The 27,667-nt window shown below is 30.9% G+C and overlaps 1 protein-coding gene across 1 annotated transcript in view; it reads right to left on the reverse strand.

Annotated features, from left to right (window-relative positions):
- LOC139501179 (nuclear factor 7, ovary-like) overlaps positions 1-27,344 on the reverse strand; it is a 43,160-nt gene extending 15,816 nt beyond the window's left edge. Inside the window, exons 1-4 of the mRNA XM_071290170.1 lie at positions 26,514-27,344; positions 25,386-25,457; positions 22,931-23,017; positions 22,141-22,203 (exon numbers count right to left, since the gene is read on the reverse strand). Of these exons, the coding sequence (XP_071146271.1) occupies positions 22,141-22,203; positions 22,931-23,017; positions 25,386-25,457; positions 26,514-27,310 (1,019 nt within the window). The 5' untranslated portion in view covers positions 27,311-27,344. The remainder of the gene's footprint in view (positions 1-22,140; positions 22,204-22,930; positions 23,018-25,385; positions 25,458-26,513) is intronic.
- Positions 27,345-27,667: the final 323 nt, after the last annotated feature.

Raw genomic sequence — 27,667 nt, forward strand, 5'->3', positions numbered from 1 at the left:
ATATAAATGTGACAACTTGCTAAAAAAAAAAGTCACGTTTCTTTGGAAAATTTTAATTTCTTAATATTTCTTTTCCCTAGAAATGTATTTGAATCGATAACAGCTGAAAATCCATAACAACCCTGTTTATTCATAATGACCTTGTATTTTTTTAATTCATGTTTTTGTCTTAATTTGCCCTTTTCCATCAAAGTCGTGTGTGCCGGTTTTTTCTTTATTACCATATTTTGTTATAATTGTCCCGGTTTTTTTTTCCTACACAATGGCCTATTTACAAATGTTTTTACGAGTGAAAGAATTGCGTCTGGATGGTGTAAGCTCTGTATAGGATCGTGAATTAAATCTTATCGGGACGGGGCAAAAAATGGCTCTTATAGCTCCTAGTCCTTTATATGCAAAGATCCCTGTTTCTAGGAAAAAAGGATCATTAACTCTTTGAATTTTATGTTTCCTCGTTGTTGATTACGTTCTTTTGAATAATTCGGTTAAAATGGAATATCTTTTGAACGAATCAGTATTTGATGTTTTATTTATATATACATGTAAGTTTTATTCTAATAAGTATGTAAGTGCTTTTCCTTCTTTCAATTTGAATGGTCCTGATGGAATTCTGTCCAAAATAATCAATATACAGGACTTTATATATGGTACAAAATAGTATGTACATGATTTAGGACAAAAACTAACCGATAGGAAATTTTGCATTTTAAACAATTGTATTTGTTTCTCCTAAAACAATTCATAGCTATAGTTTTCTTGTGTGACTTTGGACTCTGATTTAGAATTAATATTGAAAAAAATATATAAAGATTTTAGATGTATAAACTCATATAAATAAACTGATAGTTTATCATTTTAACAGCGTAGTAAGAGCTTTGAATACTCTATTTATCTTTACTACTATTTAATATATTTTTGATGAATAAACAAAAATGTATTGCTCTACAATTATGACACAAATGGTTCTATATCCATTCGATATTATGCACCTATATTCTGGCATTGCACAATATCAGGCTTTTCGCAGAGTATATATATCGAACTCTGTCTAAGGATGTACTGTATTGAATGAAACTTAAATCCAAGAGAACATGATTGATTTATATGATGTTATCGTCTTTGAACTATCTTTCAGTAACCTTCGAGTAATATAGATCAGAACTTTGGGTCTTTTGTTTAAGTTCATCGTTTTCGTGCTTCTTTCAGATTTGATGATTCAAATCATTTTTATCGGATTTTTACTTGTGTCATTATCCGCGAATAAAAGACTTGCATCAATTTATATTAAGAAAATGTGCGAGGTTTTTATGTAACCGGATATTGCGACTAGCTGAATATCAAACTAATAAGAACTCGCATTCTGATATCTTGTGATGAATATGAATGAACATGGCAATCTAAAATTTGAACTAAAGTTGGATAAATAAAGGGGTACTTGAGCGGAAACCAGGTTTATTTTTTTCCAAATGCAACTTTAAATGTGTCCCCATTAGTTATATGAGTGTGAGAGAGATATATGAGATAGTGCGTGAGTAAGAACGACAGCTGTACTGGTAGGTGTAAATGAAGAAAAAATATTAGTTTTGTTCAACTCAATGTATCACATGTCCCTGTCGTGTAGCAACAAGTAAAACACAACTTATTTCTATAAAATGTATGAAACTGTAGTATGTTATGCATGCTGCTAATAATGCACCTTCTTTAGCCTTTAATTGTTGTTTTTGTTATTTAATAAATTTGAATCTTGCTTATATCATGTATATATTCTGCTTTATTATTATTTTTCAAATTTTGTTCAGGTTAAAACAATTTTGAAGCAATATTTTGTGTTCATGTTATAACATGTACGAGGTACTTTTGTACATGTTATAACTTGTATTTTAGCATTGTATAAATTCTAAAATGTATAATATTTGTGTACAAAATTGCAGCTTGTACAGGACATATACATCTTTAAGCAGATTTTTCTGAACTGACATTGATTAATCTCGCATGTTTGTCAATTTTTCGCAATAATAAATGCACGGAATAATTTCTTTACTAGTATAAAACATGGAAATTGAATTTGGTTGCTAATGAGACCACTAAAAAGTCTTTTCGTCAGTGTAAGATGAAACGGAATGAAGTGGGAATAGGTCACTGTGTGACCTTTAACAATGAGCCAATTGTGTATAACCAAAATAATAGAACGGAAAGTTTCTTGGTTCATGTCATCAAAGCTTGGACGCATGAGCTGTGTTTTAATCATATTAAAGTCAACACACTGTAGCAACCCTGATATACCTTGCTGAAAACAGGTGGTTGAGTATGGGAAGAGTTATACAAATAGGATTAATAAAAAAAATATATATTCTTTCCCTTGCATTTAATGAACATTTCTTGATTTAACACTCAGATCGAAAAAAAACTGAGGCTTCCAAAAAAGAATATATCAATTAACTAATTTCTTTCTTCTATTATATCACTATTTAACTGCGCATATACTCACATAGCAATTTCACGTGCTTCCCAAGTGGATACAGCTGGCCTTTCCTTCCCCTCGGGGATGTGTTTTTTTGATGTACTACAATGACAAAATTCCAAATGAATATATTCATACGTTTTTTTAAATTAAATTTCATATGAAAGATTATGAAACAAATATATACTCTTACATATATGATACTCTATCAGTACGCTCTAAAATGACAGCGCAATGCTTTTAACGAATAAATATTCCACCAAAAAAACAAGGTCCGAAATTTAGTATGGAATTAATTTTTCCTTGGTAGAAAGTAAAAATTGGTTTCATCAATTGATATTTTACATCAGACAACTCAAAGCCTGGCAAATCGGATCTTTTGCAGTGTCTATAAGGCTATAACACAGCAGAAGCCCGTTTTTCATCAAACTTTCTTTTATCTTTTGAAAAAGGTTTCGGAATTTGATAACTTTTTCTTTCGTCAAAATGTTTAACCATCACATTTTAAAGACAATATTAGTATCAAAAAAATAAATCGAGCCTTTTATCATTTTCCTAATACAACACTTGCCTCTGTAGATAGTGTCAACCAATATTATACAAATATTGCCTTTGTACGAGGTTGATACAAGGATATATTTACCTGAAAGAAGTATATTGGTTGACGACGAAGTCCGAGGGCGATATACCTCATTGGGTCGATATATCCAGTATTGACCCCATACAAAGGCTATGCTTTTTATATTATTAATTTCCAACCAAATTTGTATCAAAGTCGTCGGTGTTATATATCCGATCATTTGATTTTGTTGTAATATCATAGATATCATATTTTCTCCTAAACAATAACAGCATATAAATTGTTATTTCATTTATTTGTTATGTTTTTTAAGTTTTGATTTTGTCATTCTTATGAATATATGTACTTGATGATGTTTTTTTTTTAAAATTAATCATAATTATACACTTTTTAAAAAACTTTGATCAATATGATTAAATTCATAACAAGAAGTCACAAGGTAAATCGGTTTTTAGATATTCTAGAAATATGTCATTTGCTTTCCTTTTTCTCTATCTACTTTCGAAAATATCGTTTTACATGCGACTATCCCTGAACGAACCAAATTAGTTAAAATATACGAATTAATAATATATATAATTATTTTCACATGCAGATCGTATTGATGTAGATATGAATGAATGGGAGTCTGGATCAGTAATATTTCAATGCGTTGAATGACTAACAACAACTTAAGAAAATAACTCATGAGATATCTATATAAAAAATAATCTTTATTGATATTTCAACCTTCTAACAGATGGTATGCATTTCATTTCAATAGCACGTTTATCCTTTAGATGTATTTATTTGCTATTCAATTTAATCTATTTTGTTCAAATGAATCACGTACAGTATTTAAGCAAATATCATCGGAAAAGATACATTTTGTAGCAATGGATCGGAATAAAAAGGGGAGAGTGGATGGGGTCAAATCTCAACCCCCAATTATTTTTAAATGTTTGTCAAAAGTAACGACCAATGTCAGTAACTAGTAGATTTTAGTCAAATCATATATTTCATTATTTTAAAATTGTGTATTTATAGATGATCTTTGATGTTTCCTTTTCGATAATTTACAATGGATAGACAATTCAGAGCTATTTCAAAAAATAGTTTATATCATCAATGAAGACTGTAAATTCACCTTTTTATGTATTATGTTATAGAGTGAATTTCTAATCTGCATTTTAGTAATACAAATCGAAAACTGCAATTCGGGTTTCGAGGAAAATGTATTATATATACATTGCAATATGATGTTAACCATGGTCACTTTGTGTGTTTTGCTTAAAATTATGTTTCATGTTTTATGATTCGGTTTGTCTCCATATGTTGACGGTAACCATACCCATAAAGTTCCAGTAATCAATCGATTGCGGCTGATCAAGAATTTTTATTCAAGGTATGCATGATAGAATAAGCCTATGAGCATGTAAAGCACTTTCTACTACAATTATTGTAGCACATATAGCAACTATATTAGATAATAAATACATATAAAGATTTTCTACCTTATAAAAATGTAGCGATGCTAGTACGAATGAAATTCTAGAAACATCAAATCAAATGCAACAAATTCACACTTGCAGTCACTTGTTTGCCTTAGAGTTTAAACTTATTTTTATGTTCAAAGCTAACAATATTACACGTCTTGAAAGTATGAAGAAAAGTTGTCCTTACATTAGCGAAGGGATATTTATGTTATGGAAACTCATTAATCATAGCAAAAGTTCCTAATTTGCATCCAATTGATTTACTTTTCACATTGAAATCGAACAAGGAATTAAGATTTATCATAGGCATGAAAGAATAGAAATATTATTGATTATGCCAGGAATTATTCATACAAACTCGGTAATTTATAAATAAAATATCAGAGTTTTATTTAATGTTTTTTCCATAAACATCCACTTCTTAACATTAACCACACCGTCAATGTATAGTATTTAACAAACTTCAGGCAAATAATGTTTTGTGGAGAAAATGAATGTATATATATATCTTTACCAAATTAAACAAATATTTTTATATGTTATGTGATAAATTAATATAAGAATGTAAATAAATAACAAATAAAAAAAATATTGTATTATTCATATTTATGGCATACAAAATAAATAAAGGCAACAGTAGTATACCGTTGTTCAAAACTCATAAATCCATGGACAAAAAACAAAATCGGGGTAACAAACTAAAACCGAGGGAAACGCATTAAACATAAGAGGAGAACAACGACATAACACGTAAATGTAACACACATAGACAAAATCCCACCAGAATAACAAATATAACATATATATATATATATAACATCAAAACCAAATACATGAAATTGGGATAGACAAGTTCCGTGACACGTCTTATCGCAATGTGAATTTACACTAAAAAATAAGAGAAAACAAACGACACAACGTTATAATGTAATACACACAGAAACGAACTATAATATAACAATGGCCATATTCCTGACTTGGTACAGGGCATTTTTAAAGGAAAAAATGGTGGGTTGAACCTGGTTTTGTGGCATGCCAAACCTCGCACTTTTATGGCCATGTGAAATATAACATCAAAATGACAACACAGGACTACAATATAAATAAATTGGAGAACACAATTGACAAAGAATCACACGAACAACAGCCAACAAAAGGCAACAAGTTCAAAATTTTAATACGCCAGAAATAAAAGATTTCATTCTGAATTTTTAAACTCAGAATAAAATTAATTGATATACATCATGCATTATATTATGTAAATATAAATGTGACAACTTGCTAAAAAAAAAAAGTCACGTTTCTTTGGAAATTTTAATTTCTTAATATTTCTTTTCCCTAGAAATGTATTTGAATCGATAACAGCTGAAAATACATAACAACCCTGTTTATTCATAATGACCTTGTATTTTTTTAATTCATGTTTTTGTCTTAATTTGCCCTTTTCCATCAAAGTCCTGTGTGCCGGTTTTTTCTTTATTACCATATTTTGTTATAATTGTCCCGGTTTTTTTCCCTACAGAATGGCCTGTTTACAAATGTTTTTACGAGTGAAAGAATTGCGTCTGGATGGTGTAAGCTCTGTATAGGATCGTGAATTAAATCTTATCGGGACGGGGTAAAAAATGGCTCTTATAGCTCCTAGTCCTTTATATGCAAAGATCCCTGTTTCTAGGAAAAAAGGATCATTAACTCTTTGAATTTCATGTTTCCTCGTTGTTGATTACGTTCTTTTGAATAATTCGGTTAAAATGGAATATCTTTTGAACGAATCAGTATTTGATATTTTATTTATATATACATGTAAGTTTTATTCTAATAAGTATGTAAATGCTTTTCCTTCTTTCAATTTGAATGGTCCTGATGGAATTCTGTCCAAAATAATCAATATACAGGACTTTATATATGGTACAAATTAGTATGTACATGATTTAGGACAAAAACTAACCGATAGGAAATTTTGCATTTTAAACAATTGTATTTGTTTCTCCCAAAAAATTTCATAGCTATAGTTTTCTTGTGTGACTTTGGACTCTGATGTAGAATTAATATTGAAAAAAATATATACAGATTTTAGATGTATAAACTCATATAAATAAACTGATAGTTTATCATTTTAACAGCGTAGTAAGAGCTTTGAATACTCTATTTATCTTTACTACTATTTAATATATTTTTGATGAATAAACAAAAATGTATTGCTATACAATTATGACACAAATGGTTCTATATCCATTCGATATATGCACCTATATTCTGGCATTGCACAATATCAGGCTTTTCGCAGAGTATATATATCGAAGTCTGTCTAAGGATGTACTGTATTGAATGAAACTTAAATCCAAGAGAACATGATTGATTTATATGATGTTATCGTCTTTGAACTATCTTTCAGTAACCTTCGAGTAATATAGATCAGAACTTTGGGTCTTTTGTTTAAGTTCATCGTTTTCGTGCTTCTTTCAGATTTGATGATTCAAATCATTTTTATCGGATTTTTACTTGTGTCATTATCCGCGAATAAATGACTTGCATCAATTTATATTAAGAAAATGTGCGAGGTTTTTATGTAACCGGATATTGCGACTAGCTGAATATCAAACTAATAAGAACTCGCATTCTGATATCTTGTGATGAATATGAATGAACATGGCAATCTAAAATTTGAACTAAAGTTGGATAAATAAAGGAGTACTTGAGCGGAAACCAGGTTTATTTTTTTCCAAATGCAACTTTAAATGTGTCCCCATTAGTTATATGAGTGTGAGAGAGATATATGAGATAGTGCGTGAGTAAGAACGACAGCTGTACTGGTAGGTGTAAATGTAGAAAAAATATTAGTTTTGTTCAACTCAATGTATCACATGTCCCTGTCGTGTAGCAACAAGTAAAACAAAACTTATTTCTATCAAATGTATGAAACTGTAGTATGTTATGCATGCTGCTAATAATGCACCTTCTTTAGCCTTTAATTGTTGTTTTTATTATTTAATAAATTTGAATCTTGCTTATATCATGTATATATTCTGCTTTATTATTATTTTTCAAATTTTGTTCAGGTTAAAACAATTTTGAAGCAATATTTTGTGTTCATGTTATAACATGTACGAGGTACTTTTGTACATGTTATAACTTGTATTTTAGCATTGTACAAATTCTAAAATGTATAATATTTGTGTATAAAATTGCAGCTTGTACAGGACATATACATCTTTAAGGTAACACGATACCGAATGACGTTACGCCATGAGTTATCGTTCCTGACGTTATCGAATAACGTTCACACATATAAGCCAATGCAGCGGGTTTTGTGTGACATTTTTATTAAACGGTAACTTTTCCTAGATGCAGAGTGCCGAGAGTTTTGATGCAATACTTAGCGGTTATTTGACATAGATTGTTTTATCGTTTTCCGGCAATCATTCAGCTCATTGTTAATCTTTAAAAAGTATTACTTTACTTTTAAGCATCTGCACGCTTTATCTATATATGTTCTTATGCATAGCAGACACAGTTTTATCACTTTACGCACAATACAAGCTGACGTTGAAAATCATACAGAAAATAGTTTGTTTGTATGGAATGTAAAAAGGTGGTTATTTAGCCGAATAACTTTTCCTGTGTTCCATGTGTAAACAGTCTCTGAAATTCATTGGTCTTTACAGATTAAATTCGATATAGTTTTGGAAATATTTAAAAATACAGTGCCAACTTTGTAATCGTATAAACCAGGTCTACTCAGGACGGACAGTAACATCGGAATGAAGCATTAGAAAGTTAACGAAGGCTGAGAAATACATGGGCACTTAATTGATTCGGCAGAAATAAAATAACAAAATTCAGGTTCCGTTACGGTCTAAATAAAGCCAGCCCCGAGTATCCACTTGCGTCTACAAACGCAAGTTGATAGTTGGGGCTGGCTGTAGTCAGATCGGTTCCGTGTTCCCTGATTCCGTTATAATTTTTTTCTCGAGATTTACATGCAAACGACTGACTTTTTATTATTCAAACGGCAAGAGACTGTAAAAAAGCTAAATCTTGAAATCATTTAGATTTTATATTCGTGTTAATTTACGCTTGCATGGGTATTCGGTGTTTTTTTAGTTTTGAGTTGAAAATAATGTACATGTACAAGTTGGGAGACAAAACGACTGAAAGAAAATTAACAAAGTTACCTTTAAGGGCTCTGAGGGGCATATTGCTCGCATACTAGGCGTCGGAAAAGGCCCGGATAGTTTCTTTCTTAAAATTAGTTTTTAGAACAAGTATATAGTACAAGTATATATATACATGTATAGCGTCAGTTAAAATTTTCCCGACCATCATCGCGGATGCCCTGCCTCTATTGCAAAACCTACCTATTGCATTTATTGTTAACTTGTTCTCGTCCTGATCGAACATGCATGAAATATTTTCCACTGGACGTTAACCAACCAATAATCAAAGCAATCAATCCTACAATTTACACCCGTCACTTGGAACTTTAGTTGTTAAAATTAAAATCATTGTCTCTATTTTTTTCAAAAAATTCGACAAAGTTCAAACGCAGACGGCGAGGAAGACCAAAATTGAACAGTTACGCAAAACTAAATATCTACGTTACCGCTTGCTCATTATGGAAGTGGGGTAGCATGAGACTTTATTTGTAAAAGTACAAGTACAAATACAAAAAATTGTGTACATGTTATTTGTACAAAAGTTGGCTGATAGAATGATAAATGGATATGTGATATGCAATTTATAAGATAGCAACAGCTGGGCATTAATTAAACGACATCAACACCAAAGACATCAAGAAAATCGTGACTAATGCTAATTGGAATAGTATCTTTACACTTCTTATTTGTAGTTTTAGTAAACGTTGGAAAATTTTGAGTATGTGTAGTATAATTGTCACAGTAACATTTCAGTCTCTTGGTAAATATTAGTTTAAGTCTTAAAACTTTTGCTCTTCTCTAGAAAATTCAAACCATAATGAAATACAAGGAGATGCGGTAAAATTTCCAATTAATCAACTTTCCACCAAAGACGAAATGACGGAAATGCTAGCCTTCTTACATTGCTACTACATTTCAGATCTCCAAATTACCATTCCATTATATGAACTGCATATTAAAAAATATGCATTGTCACCATATTACTTATAGAGCACGTATCATGATATTGTTTAACATTTGTCCGTTCGACCGTTAATCCCGCACTTAGTATATATAGGGTTAATTCGGCTAATTATTTAGGACTACAGTCGTTTTGCTTCAGCTTTAAAACTATGTACCTGGTGTTACTACTCATATTATAGGTGCGCATATCGGCTGGATTTTCTTTTTTGTTTCATGACAGGTTGCTGGATTAGGCATTTTGATAAAATACAAAGGCACACAGACTACAGACTCCGGCTTACATCTGATACAGGTTGAATTTCAAGCTGGAACTTTTAAATTTCGCAGTTGTTTTACTTATATAAAGAATGCATATATGATCTCAAGATTTGTTATGTAAATAATTTTTCACAAATGACAGAATGTTGAAATTTGTGAAATTTTGCATACAGTTTGCTAACCCAATTAATTCAGTCCCTCCCCGTAATCGATCTCTCCTACTTACTTTATGTAGTAAGCGGAAGATAACGACTGAATTATTCGGGTTAACAGTTTGCAAGGTTTGTCCGACTTGCTGAGAAAACAAGTAACACATTTACACCACGCAGAGTACACTATACTACATGTATTGATGTACCAAGTCAAGAATATGACAGCTGTTTATCATTCTTTTGATGTTTTTCAGTCTTTGATTTCGTCATTTGATAAGGGATTTTTTCGTTTTGAATTTTTCTTGGAGTTTTGTTATTCTATTTTTTGGAATGTGTATTTTATCAGGATCATTATTTTTCCTCATAATTTTCACAAATAACAGAATGTTTAACCTTTTTTGACTGGTGCATCAAATGTGTCTTTTATAAACAACTGTTTTCAAAATTGTATTGTATCGTCCCGAACATGCATGAACTATTTGCCACTGAACGTTAAACAACCATCAAACTGAGCAATTAAAAAACTGTTAAATGAATTATTTTTTTTTTAAATACTATATTTCTGCATCACGGGATGCAGTGATGATACCACCATTGTCTAATATGATGGAGTTAAAAATCAGTAATTCGGATGAATCTCACGTGAAATGTTTCATTTAATATTCACGTAAACTTAACAAAAATCTGAAGGTATTTTTTATGGTTTTAATCATTTTAGAACAAAGATATTATTTAAATAATTTTGTTTCAAATTACGTGAATTTAACGTGTACAAAATTCCGGTGATTTATGCATGAACTATTATAATAAGATTCACATGGAACCTGTTCACGCAAGTTTCAAGTATATGCTCGTTTGATGTGAAAATCAGACGATATTAATATTAATTCATATGAGTGAAATTCCATGTGCAGGACGAAATAAAATTATATCTGATTCAGTAGAATTTTATATTGCATTACTAGGAACTTTACGACAGTCGACAGGGGAAATGAAAATAAAATATACTCATTCAGATCCCGACACATATTTTTTTCGCCATTTCTCTGAGAAGGATTAAGTTAACGTTATATTCTGTACACCATAACGTCACACGTTTTTGGTCAAATTCTAGGCCTATCGATCAACTTTGAAGCTATTTATTTCAAAAACAAGGATGGTGACATATGAGTTTCTATACGTGTATGGATTCACTATGCAATCCTGGATATTATGTTAGTTTTTTGTTTTTCTCCGTATATAAGAAAATAGCCATCCATTCGAAAATCTAAAAAGGTAAGCCGAAAAAAAGGCATTTCCCCTATATACCTAAGTAAATTTGTCGCCAAAATTGACGTTTTCCTATGAAAATTACAAAAAAAACAAAAATGGTGACCCCCATTTTTTAATACATATTCCGATGTAACTCGATTCAAAGTACACGTATGCCAAAAATTTTGGAAATCGGGAGATATGCCATTCGGTATCGTGTTACCTTAAGCAGGTTTTTCTGAACTGGCATTGATTAATCTCGCATGTTTGTCAATTTTTCGCAATAATAAATGCACGGAATAATTTCTTTACTAGTATAAAACATGGAAATTGAATTTGGTTGCTAATGAGACCACTAAAAAGTCTTTTCGTCAGTGTAAGATGTAACGGAATGAAGTGGAAATAGGTCACTGTGTGACCTTTAACAATGAGCCAATTGTGTATATCCAAAATAATAGAACGGAAAGTTTCTTGGTTCATGTCATCAAAGCTTGGACGCATGAGCTGTGTTTTAATCATATTAAAGTCAACACACTGTAGCAGCCCTGATATACCTTGCTGAAAACAGGTGGTTGAGTATGTGAAGAGTAATACAAATAGGATTAATAAAAAAAATATATTCGTTCCCTTACATTTAATGAACATTTCTTGATTTAACACTCAGATCGAAAAAACTGAGGCTTCCAAAAAAGAAAATATCAATTAACAAATTTCTTTCTTCTATCATATAACTATATAACTGCGCATATACTCACAAAGAAATTGCAGGTATATCCCAAGCGGATACAGCTGGCCTTTCCTTCCCCTCGGGGATGTGTTTTTTTGATGTACTACAATGACAAAATTCCAAATGAATATATTCATACGTTTTTTTAAACTAAATTTCATATGAAAGATTATGAAACAAATATATACTCTTACATATATGATACTCTATCAGTACGCTCTAAAATGACAGCGCAATGCTTTTAATGAATAAATATTTCACCAAAAAAACAAGGTCCGTAATTTAGTATGGAATTAATTTTTCCTTGGTAGAAAGTAAACATTGGTTTCATCAATTGATATTTTACATCAGACAACTCAAAGCCTGGCAGATTGGATCTTTTGCAGTGTCTCTAAGGCTATAAAACAGCAGAAGTCCGTTTGTCATCAAACTTTCTTTTATCTTTTGAAAAAGGTTTTGGAATTTGATAACTTTTTCTTTCGTCAAAATGTTTAACCATCTCATTTTAAAGACAATATTAGTATCAAAAAATAAATCGAGCATTTTATCATTTTCCTAATACAACACTTGCCTCAGTAGATAGTGTCAACCAATATTATATAAATATAGCCTTTATACGAGCTTGATACAAGGATATATTTAGCTAAAGGAAGTATATTGGTTGACGACGAAGTCCGAGGGCGATATACCTCTTTGGGTCGATATATCCAGTATTGACCTTATACAAAGGCTATGCTTTTTATATAATTAATTTCCAACCAAATTTGTATCAAAGTCGTCAGTGTTATATATCCGATCATTTGATTTAGTTGTAATATCATAGATATCCTATTTTCTCTTAAAGAAATAACAGCATATACATTGTTATTTCATTTATTTGTTATGTTTTTTAAGTTTTGATTTTGTCATTTATATGAATATATGTATTTGATAATGTTTTTCTTTAAAAATCAATCATAAATATACACTTTTTAAAAACTTTGAACAATATGATTAAATTCATAACGTGAAGTCACAAGGTAAATCGGTTTTTAGATATTCTAGAAATATGTCATTTGCTTTCCTTTTTTCTATCTACTTTCGAAAATATCGTTTCACATGCGACTATCCCCGAACGAACCAAATTAGTTAAAATATACGAATTAATGATATATATAATTATTTTCACATGCAGATCGTATTGATGTAAGTAGATATGAATGAATGGGAGTCTGGATCAGTAATATTTCAATGCGTTGAATGACTAACAACAACTTAAGAAAATAACTCATGAGATATCTAAGTATATAAAAATAATCTTTATTGATATTTCAACCTTCTAACAGATGGTATGCATTTCATTTCAATAGCACGTTTACCCTTTAGATGTATTTATTTGCTATTCAATTTAATCTATTTGGTTCAAATGAATCACGTACAGTATTTAAACAAATATCATCGGAAAAGATACATTTTGTAGCAATGGATCGGAATAAAAAGGGGAGAGTGGATGGGGTCAAATCTTAACTCCCTATTATTTTTAAATGTTTGTCAAAAGTAACGACCAATGTCAGTAACTAGTAGATTTTGGTCAAATCATATATTTCATTATTTTAAAATTGTGTTTTTATAGGTGATCTTTGATGTTTCCTTTTCGATAATTTACAATGGATAGACAATTCAGAGCTATTTCAAGAAATAGTTTATATCATCAATGAAGACTGTAAATTCACCTTTATATGTATTATGTTATAGAGTGAATGTCTAATCTGCATTTTACTAATACAAATCGAAAACTGCAATTGGGGTTTCGAGGAATATGTTTTATATATACATTACAATATGATGTTAACCATGGTCACTTTCTGTGTTTTGCTTAAAATTCTGTTTCATATTTTATGATTCGGTTTGTCTCCATATGTTGACGGTAACCATACCCATAAAAGTCCAGTAATCAATCGATTGCGGCTGATCAAGATTTTTTATTCAAGGTATGCATGATAGAATAAGCCTTTGAGCATGTAAAGCACTTTTTACTACAATTATTGTAGCACATATAGCAACTATATTAGATAATAAATACATATAAAGATTTGTGAGGCTTGTATAGGGTATATTGGGATACGGGATATTTGCCATTTTAATTTTAGGGATATGGGATATTTGTCCTAAAAGTAAATGAGATATGGGATATTGATGCATTTATAAGGATATTGAATTTTAACATGAAAAAAAATAAGTGGAAATTTAAAAGTTAAGTACAGAAATATTTACATCTTACTTGATAAAAGTGCCCAAACAAGTTTAATATTAAAGGTCATTTTAGTGCTTTGTTGATTTTAATTGAGTTTATGGTCGTTTTATTTAAATGTCATCCAAACCCAAGCGAAAAGTATTGATCTATTTTCGATATTATATGCTCATATGTACTGATAATTTTAAAAGTATTTGTTTTGCTTTCCATACTTCGTTCCTTATTGTTAATTTTCCTTTTTTGGATGGTGATGTTCCTTTGGCACTATCTTACGGTGTTTATATATCACAACACCTCCGCTATGCCCGTGTCTGTTGTAACGTTTTGGATTTTAATGAAAGAAATCTATGTATTACTGTTAAATTATTAAGTCAGGGATTTCGTAACCACAAATCACTTAAAATCTTTACTAAATTCTAGATTTGGTTTTGAAGTTTGGTTCTACCTGTAGAAAACTTATTTCAAATGGGATAGCACATCCTCATTTTTACGGAGATGTTGTTTACCGTGCCATTGGATGCTGGATGTGTAATGATTGATAATTTAGTCTCAGATGCATTACTTTTAATTGTAATTTTAGTTGTAATTGGCTTTGAACTAGCTGTCAGTAACTGCCAGTACTCTCAGATCTGTATCTAGTGTCTTTTTGTTGATTGGATGTACAAGTACTCGGTCACGTCCACTCTCTGTTTTTGTTAGATGTATTTCTATTTGTATCCATCTGATGAGTTAAGCCTTTTTCAACTGATTTGTATAGTTCGTTCTTATGTTGTACTGTTACACCACTGTCCCAGGTTAAGGGGGGGATTGGGATCCTGCTAATATGTTTAACCTCGCCACATTCTGTATGTATGTGCCCGTCCAAAGTCAGGAGTCTTTAATTCAGTGGTTGTCGTTTGTTGCTGTGTTACATATTTTTTTTTTGTTCATTTTTTTATACATAAATTAGGCCGTTAGTTTTCTCGTTTGAATTGTTCTACATTTTTCATTTCAGGACCTTTTATAGCTAACTATGCGGTATGAGCTTTGCTCATTGTTGAAGGTCGTACGTTGACCTATAGTTGTTAATTGCTGTGTCACATGGTCTCTTGTGAAGAGTTGTCTCATTGGCAATCAAACCATATCTTTTTTTATATTATATGCTCATATGCATTGATAATTTTCTTGAAATAATCATAGATTTTTGTTAGATGTATTCATCTGATGAGTTAAGCCTTATTGTTGTCAATGTTTTTATTTGTTTTGATGCTTTATATGATTACAGGATATTTTCTAGTGTTTTACCTCTTATTTTTTTATGAGGCGAGGATCTCCAGAGGTCTCCACGTTTCACAGATTGTTCTGATGTGCAACGGCTGGTTTGCCAGACAAGCTGGCGCCGAGGGACGTCAGAGCACATCCCATATAAAAAAAAGTAGATATGTCGTCGTATAAACTATGTTAATAACGAATAATTACTATATAATCAATGTAAATTAATATATTTTCTTTCTATTACTGTTGTATAAGGAAGGAAATTAAAAAAAGTAACAAAAATATTGGGATCTATGTAATTAATAAAGTTCAAGATCACAGAGTCAAATGTTGTATTATTTCTTTGCAAAACGAGGGCTGTGCAAATTTTGCCTGCTGTAAAAATATTGCAACATCTATAAGTGTAATGTAGGTACATTAGCAGAAAGCTTTCTTGTGTTAAATTTTGAGTTATTGAACTTGCATGCTAAATATCCACTTTTTGATATGGACGTGCTCTGACGTCCCACAGTCTCAGCTTGTCTGGCAAAACAGCAGTTCGATGTCAGAGCAATCTCGGACAAGAGACAGGGTTGAGTCCTTCTGTTCTTTCCAACATAGGTTAACGTGTAGGATGAAGTTTGTTATCAATGAAAGAAGAATGCTATCAAAATGAAATTTACAGTCATATGCATCACGGTTTTCTAAAATGACAGCGCAATGCTTTTAATGAATAAATATTTCACCAAAAAAACAAGGTCCGTAATTTAGTATGGAATTAATTTTTCCTTGGTAGAAAGTAAACATTGGTTTCATCAAAAAAGTCTGAAATTAGACCCCTTACACTAAGTTTATCGTTTAAGATCACATAAAAAGAGATTGTTATACAAGGCTCTAAGATGGAACACTTCATCTTTTTGACACATATATTCTTATCTAACACTGGAAGTATGCACTGTAAATTTCCTTTAGTACAGTTTGTTTTCCCAGTCAAAATTGTTGACGTTGTGATGATGACATAAAAAATGAGCTTGGGAATGAATTTATAATGATTTTTTGGGATATTTCAAAATAGTTTTAGGGATATGGGATATTTGTAAAAAATATTTATTGGGATATTAGGGGTAATTAAACATTATAGGGATATGGGATATCAGCCTCATTTGTTACCTTATAAAAATGTAGCGCTGCTAGTACGAATGAAATTCTAGATACATCAAATCAAATGCAACAAATTCACACTTACAGTCACTTGTATGCCTTAGAGTTTAAACTTATTTCATGTTCAAAGCTAACAATAATACACGTCTTGAAAGCATGAAGAAAAGTTGTCCTTACATTAACGAAGGGATATTTATGTTATGGAAACTCATAAATCATAGCAATAGTTCCTAATTTGCATCGATTTGATTTACTTGAAATCAAACAAGGAATTAAGATTAATCATAGGCATGAAAGAATAGAAATATTATTGATTATGCAATGAATTATTCATACACACTCGGTAATTTATAAATAAAATATAAGAGTTTTATTTAATGTTTTTTCCATCAAAATCCACTTCTTAACATTAACCAAACCGTCAATGTATAGTTTATAACAAACTTCAGGCAAATAATGTTTTGTGGAGAAAATGAAGATATATATATAACTTTACCAAATTAAACAAAATTTATTAATAATTTTAATGTTATGTGATAGATTTATATAAAAATGTAAATAAATAACAAATTTAAAAAAAATATTGTATTATTCAAATTTATGGCATACAAAATAAAAGATTTCATTCTGAATTTTTAAACTCAGAATTAAATTAACTGATATACATTATGCATTATATTATGTAAATATAAATGTGACAACTTGCTCAAATAAAAATCATGTTTCTTTGGAAATTTCAATTTCTTAATATTTCTTTTCCCTAGAAATGTATTTGAATCGATAACAGCTGAAAATCCAAACAACCCTGTTTATTCATAATGACCTTGTATTTTCTTAATTCATGTTTTTGTCTTAATTGCCCCTTTTCCATCAAAGTCCTGTGTGCCGGTTTTTTCTTTATTACCATATTTTGTTATAATTGTCCTGTTTTTTTCTCTACAGAATGGCCTAGTTTAAAAATGTTTTAACGAGTGAAAGATTATATATTTTAACATTATAATCAGTATCAGAGAAAAAAAATATCATAATTTAAAAGTATACTGTGTTCAAATCTTTGATTGCATTGAATATATAATGGCTAAACAATAGCCAACGATAAATCTTACGGGTCGATGAATAAATATAATTGTGATACAGTACAGTACAAAATATGATATATAACAAGTCTAAATAGTAAAATCACAAAAATAATGATCTCCCGAGGAAAATTCAAAAAGGAATATCCCTAATCAAACGACAAATCAAAAAGCCCAAACACATCAAAGAAATGGATAACAACTGTCATATTCCTCACTTGGAACAGGTATTTTCTCTAACTCGCATAAAATTCCATTATATTGACAACGAAAGGTGAACAAAAAAGACCAAAGACATAATAGGTATAAAAGTCAATAATAGAAGTATAGCAGTCAACATTGTGTTATTATCTTAATTAATCACTACAAAAACAAACAAATATTTTGTTAACTTTATACTATTGTTAACGTCAATCAATTGAGTTATTTATATACAAGTCACATTACCTGAAGATCTACAAAGATATTTTTTTGTCATGCATCCGATTTCACCTAGATAGATGCACACGCCCGATGAAGCTAATTTGTTTAGCGAAATATTGCGTGAATAATATATAAAATATAACAACTAATTTTATAACACTCATTAGTGTGTTAAAGTTACATTCTTAGACACTTATATACTCGTCTAAACATCAACCCAACAATGTTAGATCTGTAAATTTGCTTTCGCAAATTTTTGGTTCTTCCCTCGCCGGGATTCGAACCCATGCTACTGTGATATCGTGACATCAAATCGCCTGCACTGCAGTCGTCCCGCTAGACCACACGACCACCTGGGCTCTCAAAAAAAGAGCTTTCGCTGGCCGTGTGTTACCTTTCCTCGTCAGTTTTTATCCAGCGGCGTACTACAGTACATGATATATAAGGCATGAAGATGTAATTGTTTAACCAAACATTAAAGTCAAAGGGTACATTATCACAACAAACACATGAACAAATAATAAATATTTCGGATAACTTATAGCCTTCATTAGTAACATAGAAAATGATTCTTATCTTGGCATGTGGTATTCAAACTTAAATTTTAATCTTGAACGTTATACAAATTATCAAGAATCGATAGCGTCATGAGACACAAATTCGCCTTCATCATTTACAATATCATTGATGAACCTTATGCCTTTCATGTACCAAGATCTAGATCTGTAAAAAATACTCGTTCTGTCATCTTTGATAAACGGATCGAACCAAATAAATTCTTTTCTGACATGAAACGTTTCCAGGCAGATAACACTTCTATATAAAAAAAAAGAGGTGCTTTTAAATTTAGAAACTCAAATTCACATCTGCTTATAAATAAATCCTCTAAATCAAAAAGGAAGTAGAATGCTTTGGAAACATGTAACTATTTGGAATTATGTTCTGACAAAAATCTTTTTACCCACATAAAACGAAAGGATAACAGCTGTACTTCAGAATTTGGGGCTTTCAGGCCCCCCTCGCTAGGAGACTTTTGAATAACTTCCGATTTAACTTTGGGAGTACTACCATTCCATAAAAAACTATTAACATCGAGTTGTATTTTAATTACATACGATTTTGTACATGTGTAGGTGAAATGACATAAATAAGCTTGATATTGCAAGTGATTTAAGAATTACGATTTTACCGATCAAGGAAAGGTTTCTGATCCTCCACATTTTAATTATTGATTCCATTTTTTCTATGCAAGTATCTACATTAGAACAAACCATTTTCTCAAAAGCGTTAAATCTTAAACCTTAGGTTAAAAAACCATCTGTCCATTTAATAGGAAGGGAACTTTCTTTGTAAAATTTATTTCTTTCAATCCATGTTGCTTCGGTTTTAGAAAAAATGACTTTTAACCCTGAACACTTCTCAAAATCATTAAAGGAATCTAATAAAACGCGGAAAATACATCTTTCAAAAAACAAGTGGTATCAGCCAACTATGAAATTTTTCATTATCCCCAATTTTTAAACCAGATATCTGATTGTTCTTACAAATTCTTTGCCAGCAGTTCAACGGCCAAAATAAATAAAAAAAAGGAGACAAAGTACACCCTTGTCGAACAACATTTTCAATTTTGAATGGACTAGAACTAAATCCAATATTAACGACAAGACTAGATATATTTGAGTATAAAGTAAAGACCCATTTCCGGAACTTGCTACCAAAATTAAAACAAATCAATGCTTTTAGTATAAATTTCCATTCTAGCGTATCAAACACCTTTTCGAAATCGATTAGTAATATAAGCCATGGATAATTATTGAAAGTAGTGAATAATATATAATATCAGCAATAAGTCGTAAATTTTCACCAATATATCTACCAGCCACATATACTGTCTGGTCCGGATCTATAAGTTTCGGAAGAAATGATTTCATACTTTCCGCAATAACTTTGGCTAATAATTTGTAAACAAAATTTAAGAGAGAAAGAGGACGCCAGTTTGACAAGAGTGATCTATATTTATCTTTCTTTGGAAAAAAGTCAGAATACCCCGTCTTTGGTCTATTGAGAGTGTTCCGGTCTCGAAGGAATATCCATAGCTTTCTAAAACATATTTTTTATATATCAACCTAGAAAAATTTGTAAAACTCGACAGTAAGCCCGTCTGTTCCAGGGCCTTTATTATATTTAAATGATTTAAAACTTTAACGCACTAAGATTCTGAAATATCTGCATCGCATATATCCTTTTTCAGATCTGTAAGCTTTAATAGGAATAAAATTTAAATCCAAAAAGTTAGTATCACCTGAGTATTTATCAGGGTCTTCTTTTGATGAGTACATATTTTCGTAGAAATTTCTCTCTTCATTTAGAATTTTTCCTTGTTACAAAATTTCAATGTCGTTTACAACTAATTTGTTGATACATTTATTTTTATAATTGCGTTTTTCTAATGATATGAAATATTTTGAATTTCTTTCATTGCCTTCGCATTGATCGGCGTGTGATCGTGTAATAGCCCCTCTTGTTTGAATGTTTACTATTTGCTCTAAATCTTCTTTAACAATATCTAATTCAATCAAAAAGTGTATTGATATCTTTATCTAAATTTGTACGAGAGAGAGTTTTCTGAATATCGACATGTCGTTTATTTTTAATTGGACTCTCTTTCCCGCATTTTCATGTTTTTACATTTTGAATATTTGACAGTTGCGACCCTTATTTCACTTTTTATGGTATCCCATTTCAAATTTTTATTTTCTAAATTGTGATATTTATTATCACATTCTGATAAAGTATTTTTGACTATATCCACATAATCTTTATCTGTCAATAAACCCGAGTTGAATTTCCAGAGACCGTCACCAAAGTTTTCGCCGGACAGTGTCAATTTGATAAGACTATGATCAGATTTTATAGACGGGACAATGAATGTTTTGGTAACACTGCTTGACAAAAGTTCGATATCAACCAAAAATCTTAGTGATATCGTATAAGAGGGTTTCTTTGAAGCATATAATCTAGAATCCACATGTTTTGTCCTCCAAATATCACATAACTCGAGTTCTTCTATAAAATCTTACAATTTACTCTAATATTTGGCAGGTGTGATTTATGTTGAACCACCTTTTTGTCTAAAGATGGATTTAGTATCGTATTAAAATCTCAAAAACAAGATTTGATCTAACTTTTCGTTTAATAAAATCTTGATTTTTTTCAATATATTCAATAAATTAATTTTCAAATTTTTGGTGGGCGGTTAATAATTTACAAAAACAAAATCTGTATTATCAATTTCAACAGTAAGAATGAGATACCTTCCGTTTTCATCTGCTATTTTTTCCTTTACTATCTAGTCTGTTGATCTGTTAAACAAAATAGCAACACCTCTAGAGTTTGTTTCCCAGTGCGAAAAATAAATATCTCCACCCCATTCCCTTTTTCATATAGTTTCATATGATTCAATACTGTGGAAGTAGGTTCTTAATATTGAAGACTTAATCATTTTAAGCTAGTAGGCAAGATATATCCGTCATAGATGTACAGCGTCGCTCTCATCCAATACGGAATTTGCTGATCCCATATATACCGTATTAAGTCACTAGTACACTATATAATTTATATTATATATATCATTACATTGGGGGAGAGTTATCTCATTGGCACTCATATACCACATCTCCTTATATCTATATATACGGAATGAGTATCCCAAAACTGTTCTACAAAGGAAACTGTACAATCTGATCTAGGAAAGAACTGTCAGAATCAGTTGTAGGTTTATAAAACTGTTAAAGTTTAGTACTGTTCAATTGAGGAAATAGTAGTTGGAGTCTTAGGCGACCCTAATACAAGTGAGAGGTTTATCAATACAATCAGTTTTAATCCACAATTTTCTATATTTAAAATTATCTTATCTGATTTATGCTTACATGTTTTGTAGCAACAATAGTACTTAGTTGGTTTAATTCAAATATGACAAAATTGATATACCTTTCTTTTTTTACATTGATCTCTTCTGACAAGCGTATGTTTTCCAACTGTTTCTTGGCATACCTATTTTGAAACATGTAAACAATGAAAAATTAATTCACCCATGAACTTATCATTGTCAAACTATGAGATATTATTTTTTTTTCGAGAAAAAGAATTAATATTGCAAATAAGATGAAATTGGCTTATATCAAGTGTAAAGTTATCAGCGACCCTCTCGCCTCTGAAATCAAATATTGGCGCTGTAGAGAGAAAGATAAATAAAAACGAATGCATGAACGTTGTTTTTTAATAATAGAGTAAATTTACGCAAATGTGTTCTACTATGATTCGAGATAATATAAATCTCTTTTAAAAAAAGCCTCTTATTTTTCAAATGAAGTTATCATTGCATTTGTAAATCTGATATTTATATTAATTTCAGCAAATGTCTTCATCAACTCCAGGAGAAATGGAATAAATAGTGTCAAAACGTAGCAACAATCACAATTGGTTAACGTTAAACTATAAGTTTTTTTAATCAAAATGTGCCAATTTTAATTGAGATCAAAAAGAATCCTCGTACTTTAGTATCAACATAGATATAACGCTCATCATCAACATTATCATTACCATCCTAATCTACGTCGTGCGTTTTTTAATTTCCTTCCCTTTTGCAGAATACAACGTACAAAAAATACACAATTGGCAAAGAAAAGATAAAAGAAGGAGACGAAAAGTGTTCACCTCTTTCAAACTTATATGATAGTTCTCTTACCATTTTGTTACCGTTTCAAGTTAAGTTACTTACTCGGTTTTCATTTCCTTAATAGAAAGCTGCAAATGTTGGACTTGGTTTGATTCAACTTTAAGTGCAGTTACTTTATCATCCACATCTCTGAAATGATATTTGAAGACCGGTAAAATCATGAGATAATATGTACACTGTGACTGAAATTTATATATCTTACAGTCTATGTATCAGTTTCTCCAACCGAGTGTTACGCCCATTCTAAATCTCTTTTGAGAGGTGCGTCTATTTGGTTCTTTTTTTTAGGGTTGAAAATCTAGATTTGTCGTGTCAAAAATCTAGATAATTGTGTAGGGATACCTTTTTGCAGTTTGAAAACACTTTTTACAACTTGTTTAATGCCGTAGGCGGTCTGTTGCTAGACATAATGTCTATTCCTATAAGATCCTCCCATTTGCAGTGGCATTCCAAACTATTAATATTGCATTAGCTTTGATAAGAAAAAACGTTTACATTGCAAAAACAAAAACCTTTCAGATGCTCTTTAACACTGTATCATAATTCATATAAGACAGTCGGAAAAAAGAAAACACAACTGCTCATTTGGGTTCTTTTTCAGTTTTGATTCACTGAAAGTTTTATATTTTTGGCTGAAAGAGCATTTAACTTTTACTTTACCTATCAACGATTATTTGATACATTATAATCGTTTATATCGAAAACCTATTTGTTTTAAAAAAAAAAAGCCATATGAGTGTTTATATAAGGTTGACGGAAATATCAAAATCGTGAAGATCGTTTTAATTGTCAAATCATGTCAGATGAACTTAACTTCATGAATTCTTTTATTTTGCACCTCTCAATTTTGTATCGGCACAATATCACAAAATGTTGCAGATACCAAAATTTTCTAGCTGTCCACATACATTGTATGTCAAAACATATATAGCTGGGAAACCGCCGGGGTATATGAGCATGTTTCTCCGTAATTCTCTCAAGTAAAGTTCAAAAAGACGATATACGGATTCAATTACAACAAATCGGTTTACACATAACTTATTAGATACATGACTGAAAAGAATTGAGAATTAAAACAGGGAGTGTGTTAAAGAGACAACAACCCAAACAAAGAGCAGAAAAGGTAATATCAGATCGATAACCATTATGTATACTACAATAAAGTTGATAGTAATAAAAACAAATTGATAAAAGAAAAACACAAAGAGGACTAAAAATGGCTATAAATTCATGACTTGAATAATAAAGGCAACAGTAGTATACCGCTGTTCAAAACTCATAAATCTATGGACAAAAAACAAAATCGGGACAGCCGTAAAACTGTGACGGGGATGGACATGTATTGTAAAATCTACACTGTCTACATCAACCTCTAGCCAATGATGTATAAACAAGCACACAGTTATACGCATGTAAAAATAAGTCCGATGTAAGAATAGGTAAAACAAAATTAATCAAAATGACAACAATATATTTACAAATGACTACTAGTAGTAACTTACATACCACCGAAATAAACAGTTACATATTTTGACTATTATATTTATTGTGTCTGTTTATTTAACGCATCAATGTAAAAATATCGGAAATTGATGAGACCGTCATTAAAGTGAGATGGTTAGCGCTATAGAACCAGGTTTAATCCACCATTTTCTACATTTGAAAATGCCTGTACCAAGTCAGGAATATGACAGTTTTTGTCCATTCGTTTTTGATGCGTTTTGTTGTTTGATTTTGCCATGTGATTATGGACTTTCCCAATTGATCTTCCTCTAAGTTCAGTATTTTTGTGATTTTACTTTTTACAAGAATTGAAAATGTATATTGCATGTTCAACAAATACCTAGTGTTGGAAAAGACATTAATAAAATAGCAATCTAAAGTTATCCGTATTTAAAAAATATTCATATCAGAATTCAAAAATTCACGAATTTTACATGAATCTCATATGAAACCCGTGTGGATTTCAGGTAATCATCACATATATTTTTTTCACGTCAAATTAAAAAGTTTTTCTACCTACATGTAATAATTTAACATCATTTTTTTTTTTTTTTTTGTAATGTTCACGTATCGATTCATAATGTTTGAATCTCAATTCACAAATGTGTATAAAAACATTAACGTGACTTTTATGCGAGTCAAATAAAATTGAGAATGGAAATGAGTAATGTGTCTAGGAGACAACAACCCACCAAAGAGCAGGAAGCAGCCGAAGTCCACCAATGGGTCTCCAACATTGCGAGAAAAATCTGACCCAGAAGCGGGCTTCAGTTGGCCTTTAATAAACATGTGTACTAGGTTATCATGAAAGACCTGCCTACCAGTACTTCCATATTGGATTGCAAATCAATTTGTTATTGTCCTTAGCTTACGTTCAATATTGACCCTTCGTCGTTATCAAAGATATAATCAAACAATCAATATTAATTCTGCATGTCATTGCTCTCCGGAAGATTTTATTCTGAAACCTTGCAACAATTTTAGTGTGACATACCTTTTAAGCTGTTTGTTTTCTTCTAACGTCCCAACCAATCTTTCCTCTTGAGCAATGCAGTTTTTGCAAATACTGAAAAATATTTATATTAAAAATAGGATGCAAATTGAAATAAATGTAAAGAATAAAGAGGTATTATTTTACTTCACTATGGTAAAATAGGGGCGAAAGATACCAGAGCGACAGTAATACTTTTAGATTAGAAATAAACTGACAACCCCATAGCTACAGATGAAAAAGACAATCAGACAAATAATAGTACACAAGACACAACATAAAAAACTAAAGACTATGCAACACGAACCCCACTAAAAGCTGGGGTGATCTCAAGTTTTTAAGTGTTCCAGAAAGGTAAGCAGATCCTACTCCACATGTGGCACCCTTTGAGTTGTAACATATGTTATATTAATTATAGAATAACAAGTAAAAGAATTTAAATAGAGAAACATACTCAACGAGTGACCGATCAAGACATTAATTCACGAATGCATGATTATTATTGTTGTTCAGTTATGAGTTGAATAATTTTCGACATTTAGAAGTTATTCTTTAAATGTTTTTATGAAATTAAAGTAGAACATGTGAGGAACTATATCTTTTACTAATAAGCTTTGATCCGACGTAATGGACATCTTGACAATTGCAATTGTTGTATGATATCAGACAAGTGAAATAACCACGTTTATTTCAAGTGAAATAAGCAAATAAATTTCACATGTGAATTTATTTTTTTTCACTGGGAAATAAATGTAATTGCTTGCATTAAATGTTATTATGTAAACCGGGAGTAGCTATTTCCAGCACTGATTTCATTTAAAATTACCTAGAACCACACGTTTTGTTTTTTCACTTTGGGGTACATGTAAACCATTGGATGATACCAGAAGTGAATTTTGTAACAAGAAGCTGCAATCTTTATCAAGCAAACGAATATAGAAGCCATGCACTTTTGCAATCAAATGTAGGGTTAATTTCATAAAGCTGTCAACTTCAAGGGAATATGTTTCGATCCCCTTTCGAGTTTAACCGGATGTGATGTACTATTATCATGATTATGTTGTGGATTTACACGTAAAACTCACAATTCCTTTAAATTGTGTTATCTAAGCGAGGGAATCTGTTACTTACCGAGTGTCAGTCTTCGATTGAATAAAGTCTAAGATTTCAGTATAAAGCATCGTCTTATCAAGTGAACGGACACACGGCAACGTCGGTTCCTTTGGAATATTGTCTAAGAAAGTGATATCTTTATCAATGGCATTGTAAAATTTATAAAATGTTATGTCATGTTTTTCAGATAAAATATTTTGTAGTGCCGTAAATTCTTTATTATATCGATCATGAATACGACCAGTGTTCTTCAGGAATAGTTCTATATTCTGTTGTTCAATGCGTTCATTATCTTCCGCCTCTGTTTTCTTAATATCTTCTTTTGACTTAATGAACGTATGAAGTTCATTAAAAGTCGATGTTATATCAGTAATAATTTCCTGGCTGTCAAGATGAAGTTTTTCTAGGTGTTTGCCTCGTACTATATCTTCCACACTAGAAATGACTTCAATTTTAGACTTCAGTTTGTGTAGAGCTGTTTGTGCTGTTTCTCTTTTTTCTGATACGATCTCAGAAATATCAGAAAATGAATGACCTTTATGTGATGATGTAGCACATTTTCCACATATCAAATCACAACATTTTACACAATAAAATTGATATTCCCTATCATGTGTAATACACCTGGCCTTATCGCGCTGTACGTTTGCGAGGTCGATTACATTGATATCTGCTATAGTGTGTCCAATTAAAGCCGGTACTTTATCATGTCTTTCACGACAAACGGCACATAAGGCATGTTGGCATTCATAACAATAGAAGACACCGTTTTTTTCTGTGCAAATGTAACATTTTTGTGCAGATGTCTGTGCCATTATGCAGAAATAGAAACCGGAAGTTCAATGGAGTTATTCGTCATGTATTCTATTAATAGAACTGTTATTGACTGTTTACTTCAATAAGCTCTTAAAGAAAGTTGGTGGAATCCAAAAACTAGCTAAATAGCATATCAAAGCAACTCATAGATTTGTTTACATCGAACAATGTCGAAGATGTATTCATAACAAAATGCACATTTGATACGTTTATCGTTTGTAGTATAGTTAATACAATTTTTGAGCTCTCGTTTTCAACTGATGTTTAAACAAACAAAAGAGGTTCATGTGTTTTTCCAAATTAATTATTCCATAAGGATTTAAAGATGTTCGATTTATCTTTATTGATCCATTTGT

This window comes from Mytilus edulis, chromosome 13 (assembly GCF_963676685.1).
Source record: "Mytilus edulis chromosome 13, xbMytEdul2.2, whole genome shotgun sequence".
NCBI lineage: Eukaryota > Metazoa > Mollusca > Bivalvia > Mytilida > Mytilidae > Mytilus > Mytilus edulis.